Source organism: Eutrigla gurnardus (assembly GCF_963514095.1).
Source record: "Eutrigla gurnardus genome assembly, chromosome: 9".
NCBI classification, from domain to species: domain Eukaryota; kingdom Metazoa; phylum Chordata; class Actinopteri; order Perciformes; family Triglidae; genus Eutrigla; species Eutrigla gurnardus.
This window is the reverse complement of record NC_139923.1, coordinates 6471313-6477888: the sequence shown is the minus strand read 5'-3', so window position 1 is coordinate 6477888 and position 6576 is coordinate 6471313. Positions and strand designations below refer to the sequence as shown.

Sequence of the window (6576 nt, the reverse complement as noted above, 5' to 3'; positions counted from 1 at the left end):
TGGCCAGATAGGGGCAGACTCCTTAAGAGTCTGACCAAGTCTTCAGTCTTGAGAAGGGCATTTTATACAGTTGTTTGTGATGTGTCATCGGAAAGCATTGTTCCGTTGTTTGTGTAGACGGAGAACTTTGTCCAGAATGTGGTGTTTGAACCACTCATCAGTGTCCATAGATCCATATTGACTTGCCAGCTGTGCTGGTGTCACAAGATGCATTTTACAACTCATGTAACACATGACATGACATAAGTGCACAATACAGGTTACCTCATGACACTTGGAATAGTATGAGTTAAAACTACTCAAACTACTAATTATACTATAATGAACTACTAAATGAAAAATTCCCATCACATCTGTCTCTACATGTCTCCCTGTAATAGACTTGCGTAGACTTGCGTCCCCCCCCCCCCCCCCGCGACCCTGAATACAGGATAAAGCGATGAATGGATGGGTGGACAATAATATAAACATTAACACCAAACAACAATATTAATAACAATATCAACAAAAACAACAATATCAATACTTCAACAATAATATTATATTATGTATTATAATAACATGGGATGAATTGTTCCCATGAGCAACAACATTAGCCTCTAGTCATCTAGCACCTCTACAGCCATGGCCTCTACAGCCATCTAGGACCTCTACGGCCATCTAGGACCTCTACGGCCATCTGACCTCTACGGCCATCTAGGACCTCTACGGCCATCTAGGACCTCTACGGCCATCTAGGACCTCTACAGCCATCTAGGACCTCTACCGCCACCCAAGACCTCTACAGCCACCCAGGACCACTACAGCCACCCAGGACCTCTACAGCCATCCAGGACCTCTACAGCCATCCAGGACCTCTACAGCCATCTAGGACCTCTACAGCCACCCAGGACCTCTACAGCCAGATGAGATCCCACATCAAAACGTCCTCATACTGTCTGAAGTACCTTTCAAGGTGGTCTGCTCATTCAGTATGAAATTAATTTGTATACTACTATTTCCTTTTAAATCTAATCTGAAATTAGAGGAAAGTAGATAATAATATAATGATAGTCCATGAGTGAAACTCTGAGATGGTTGGCTATCAATCTGAAATGAAGTTTGTTTGTGACTATAGACCATTTCCTTTTGAATCTAATCGGATTTAGAGGTAAATTAACTCCTGAATGATATTTTAAAGTGCTTTGAATGTCCTTATATGTACCTCCCGAGGTGGTGGGCTAATTAGCTGAAGTAAAAAATAGTTTCTGATTATGGATCATTTCCTTTGAAATCCTTTGAATTTAGAGGGATGTTTTTCTCCCATAAGCGAATTTTAACGGACTTTTATTTTGAAATCCGGCATCAGAATGCTTGGCTATTCTCTGAGTGACACTTTGTAATGGTCTGCTGTTGATCTGAATGGAAAATATATTTTTTAACAAAGGGCCATATCATTTCAATTCATATTAAATGTAATTTTTAAATATGATTTTGGAAGAAAGATAGCTGATATAGGATATTTTAAAGGCCTTCTAAATCTAAATTTCATGTGAAGGTATGCGTGATACTGTAAAATTGGCTATTAACTTGAAGTTAAGTCAGTTTGTAAGAATAGGTCGTACTTTTTTCTTTTTTTCCACGAATACAATTTAGTCACTTAGTTACCGTGGCGCATTCTGTCACACTAAAAAAAATAAGGCTCATCAGTATCAAGTAATTACGTGAAAGTTTCTTGTTATAACAATCTTTTTCACGTTTTAACAAGATAAGTATCACGTTATTACATGATAATGATATTTTCACGTTATAACATGAAAATATCATGTTATTTTAAGATATGAATTTACAAGAGATTTTTACAAGATATTTATCATGTTATTACATGAAATTATGACGTTATTTCATGATAATGATTTTTTCACGTTATAACATGAAAATATCATGTTATTTCAAGATATTATATTTTCACGTTTTTACAAGACGTCGTCTTAGACGCCGACTTAACCTCAGCTGCACTCCTTGAGGATCGAGAATCTTGACAGCGAACAATGCATCCAAGCCAGCTTAATGCATTTCAAATGCATAAATCTGTAGCCATGCAACATGCCATATTGGTTTAGTTGCTCCTGCAGGAAGAGCGCGACTTACAGCAAGTCAGACTGGACTTTCATGTTATAACGTGAAAATGTCAATATCACGAAATAACGTGATCATTTCATATAATAACATGATAAATATCGTGTAAAAACGTGAAAATATCATATCTTGAAATAACATGATATTTTCATGTTATAATGTGAAAATATCATTATCATGAAATAACGTGATAATTTCATGTAATAACATGATACTATATATACGTGACTATATATAAAACGTGAAAAAGATATTGTTATAACAAGAAACTTTCACGTAATTACTTGATACTAAGCCTTTTTTTTTTTTTTTTTTAGTGTGACAGCAATGCGCCACCGGGATCCTTTTCCACGAAATTTCTGAATTTGTGGTGGTATATTGTCATTTTTAGGTTAGATTGGTCGTTGGAAATGTATAGGTTTCAATAAATATTCACACAATTAGAGTTACCTTTTTTCTCTGAAATACAATTTACAGATGCTAATTATAGTTTTTGAGTTACCACATTTGGTTTTGTTTCAATTATTTATGCATGTTATTTATTTATTTGTATACTTACTTATTTAGTCATTCTTCATTATTGACAGTCTTATTGAATGAATGTGAAACGTAACTTTTATTTTGAAGTCAGTTTTTCACACGCTTTTACCGTAATGCCTAGTATATACGCGTAAAAAAAACCGCGGGTGCTGGTTTGACTGCGTTATTCGAAGTGGAGGCTGGCTGGCTTGACCGCAGTAGATTGTCGTATGTTGATGACGTTGAGGTAATGGCCGCTCTCGCTGTGTCGTGAGGAGTGCTTCATTTTCCTCCACCGTAGCTCTTAAATAAACTCGTAAAATATTTATTGAAGATCTTGAAAAACAACATTAGCAGGAGAGGGCCGTTGATAAAGCAGCAGTGCTGTCTTTGAAGAGCTCCGGGTTGGCAAGGTGAATGAAAAAAATTGTGTGTGTGTTTTTTAGCGTCTAGTAGAGTGTAGCTACGTTTTTAGCTCAAAGTTAGCTTCAGGGAGGCTGCATTGTTAATTGAAAGGCAGCGCTACAAGGTCCGCTCATTGCGAGCCCGGCCGTGTCTCGTTAGCATTATTGTGTAGTTAACCCGTTTATTGTTTTCTATTCTTCTAGGGAGGTTTGCTGTTATGTGAGGGCAGTGTGCTCGTTGGCTAGCCGCTCTGGTCGCGTTGACGTTGAAGTTAGGGGCCTTGTCGCCTCCTAGCGCGACCAGCTATTAGAAGTGTAATCACGTTACGTTGCCGGGGAACTTTAGTGCATACAAACGTGGACATGGTGTCTCATTATGAACACATATGAAGGTTACTTACTTATGGAACAAATGAACCCTTACGAGACGTTTGAAGTTATATCAGGTTTTTAGCTTCTAACATACCGGCAGATAACGTTAACGCTAGTTGTTAGCTAGCGTACTAAGTAAATCCCATTGCCAATTATAAACCTATTGTTATGTCTAGTTTTCATATAAGCAGTTTTAAAAGTTTAAGTCCAAGCCCTTCTCTATTGGCTAATTTTTCTTTTTTTCTTTCTCAGGCAAAGTTCAAAGCAACGAAATACATTCAGTTTTGCTGTCGAACATTTTGTGCGATTTCGTCCAGTATTGTGATCTACTGTATTATAAGTCGGTTTGTCTTTGCCGATGTGATGTGTTATATATATATATATATATATATATATATATATATCTGTACAAGCTTATCAATACAATGCGATCAGTTATTTCCCTCAGTATCTATACATCAACTGGAACTCATTTGCTGTTTGTAAATACTTTTACTATGCATATTCTTATACTCTGTTCTACCTGGTGTTTAACCTGGTTGATATGCAGATATATTAAATTGCCAGGATTTTTTTTAACGAAGTGTGGCATGACACGTTGTTTTCATGATAAAGAATAGCAGAAATGTACCATCAAAATATGAATTCAGTTCTGATATTACATGTTGGCTATTTCTTACAGACTACTGTTTTTCTGTTTACACCAGAATATTCTCTAATGGATACTCCTGAAAGCCCTACCCAGTCCCCTCAGTCTCCTGAGGAGGAGGAGAGGGGGCTTTCTGACAGTGATCTGCTGGATTCTCCTGATGAAGATGAGGACAGGCTTATCTCAGACAGTGAGATAATCCATGAAGATGAGGATCGGGAGCTTGGTGAGGAGGAGGAGGAGGAGGAAGAAGAGTTGCTGGAAAGACCAGGAAGAGGTTTGGAGTTGGAGGAGGAGAGGGAAGATGATGAGGTGGTGCCTGATTTTGTCTCTGACCCAGAAGATGAGGAGCCTGTAGGAGAAACAGGAGGGATAGGACATGAGGATGGGACCGTTGTGCTAATGGAGGGGGATGAAGATGGTCTGCATGGGGACCAGCTGGATGGGGAAGACAAGGAGGAAGGAGAGGAGCAGGAGGATGGAGTAATTGACACCCCACAGTCCCCAGACTCAGAGCCAGAACAGGGCAAGAGCTTCATTGCCGAAGAGGATGGGGAAGAAGGATACGGCGACTACAGAAAGGACGATACTGAAGATCCTGAGACAGCTGAAGTGGATGATGATGATGATGATGAGGAGGAAGACCAAAGCAAGGCTGAGGAGAAAGAGGAGAACGAAAGGAAGAGAGCTGAAGAAGAGAGGAGGCGAGCTGTCGCGGTGAGGGAGATGAAGGACGACTCGGCGTCAGTTTCCCGGGAGCTGGACGAGCACGAACTGGATTACGATGAGGAGGTCCCAGAGGAGCCCAGCATCCCTGCACACGAGGACGAGGAAGATGAAGAAGACACAAAAGTGGAGAGAGAAGAAGAGGAGGAGAGTGAGGACAAGATCAATAAGAAAAAGGAGAAGAAACCAATCCTCCCCCCATCTCCTAGAGACGGTGAATTTAAAAGGACAGGTGACTCCAGAGGGCCTGAAAGGATGCGTAGAGATTCCTTCAGGGACAAAAAGAAGGATGAAGATGATGGAGAGATTGATGAAGGAGAGATTGATGTAAGTGATCGTAGTTTGGATTATATGTTAAACACTGTGAGGTGATTGATTGAATGGGGGGAATGCCTTCCATATTTAGATGTCTTGCTAGCTGTTATCTAGTCTTGAATTTATTTATTTATTAATTATATTATATTATATTTTATTTCATTCATCAATACAAAATATTGTAAAATAGTAGCTGCTGAATGTATAGCCTGCACTTATGGCTGGCCAATACAGATGTCCTAAACTGGTCCAGGATCATTACTAAGTTCTTATCCGGGGATATTTAATTGGACTGGCATCAGCTTCCTGTACTCTTTTATCTTTGAAGTATATAATTCGTCTTTAAATCTCTCCTTCTCCTTAGCAAAGAGCAGTGTACACAATATTCAGGTTCAGAACATTGCCATCACAGTTATATTATTTATAATTAAAGGGATAGTTGAGGTATTTTGTGGGGTTTTATAAGCTACTATTCAATAGTGTTGCGTGAACTGTGCAATACCAGCATAGAAGTGAATCAATGTACTGCTGTGGATGATTTTTACCACCCAAAACAAAAAAATCAATATCAGTAGAAAAGGTATGGGAGGCTAGGGTATTTGTTTTTTATCGAGGATTGCAATAAAAAAACACTCGCAATGAGATGACTGATGAATTTCTATCATCAGGATAATCGTTAATATCGTCATGAGTGACATTTCTTCTGGTCTTTTCGACCACTCAAGTTGCTTTAAACTACATTTACACATTCACACGCCGATGGCACAGCCTTCCATGGCAATTTGGGGTTTAATATCTTGCCCAGTGACACTTTGGTATGGAGGAGTTGGGATTCGAACCACAGATCATCGGATTGGAGGATGACTTGCTCTTCCTCTGAGCCACAGCTGATAAAAGCTTTCTAGCTTGTTATCATGGTAGAGAAATGGGAAATAGAGCCTCATTTGAAAACAAATACAGGATACAATTTGCCCTTCATTTATTTTCCTTTATGATCACCTCATTCAACTTTTTTTTTCACTGAATAAAAATGTTTAATCTTTGTCACAATATAAATAATTGTTTCTTAACAAGATAAGTGATTACAGTATGTTTTAGTGCCATTTTAAGGCCTTTAAGCAGCTTTTGGTGATTATGGGGATAATGTAGTGAATCGCAATTATTTTGGCGGGATAATTGTGACATGAAATCTCAATATTGTCCCATGCAGAGTCAGTATAAGTCCGGCACAGAACTGAAAGCATTACTTGTGTCTATGGTGTTATAAATGAAGGCTGATGGCTTCGAAGAGAGCATAAATTAATTTAATTTTCAGTTCAAGGAAAATATCCTGTTGTGGACATGGGGCGTCCGCCCAGTAAGCCCTTGCATTAAGTATTCATTTTGTGCTCTCAAATATTTTGTCGCCAATATATTTTCATATTTATTTATTTATCATCATTGTGATATTCATGACCTATGATAGAGATACTT

General features: G+C 38.5%; 1 protein-coding gene across 1 annotated transcript in view; it reads left to right on the top strand.

Annotated features, from left to right (window-relative positions):
* Positions 1-2889: 2889 nt before the first annotated feature.
* The window catches only part of zc3h18 (zinc finger CCCH-type containing 18), a 28544-nt gene continuing 24857 nt past the window's right edge, over positions 2890-6576 (top strand). Inside the window, exons 1-2 of the mRNA XM_084016809.1 lie at positions 2890-3050; positions 4096-5115. Coding sequence (XP_083872935.1) covers positions 4132-5115 — 984 coding nt within the window. The 5' untranslated portion in view covers positions 2890-3050; positions 4096-4131. The remainder of the gene's footprint in view (positions 3051-4095; positions 5116-6576) is intronic.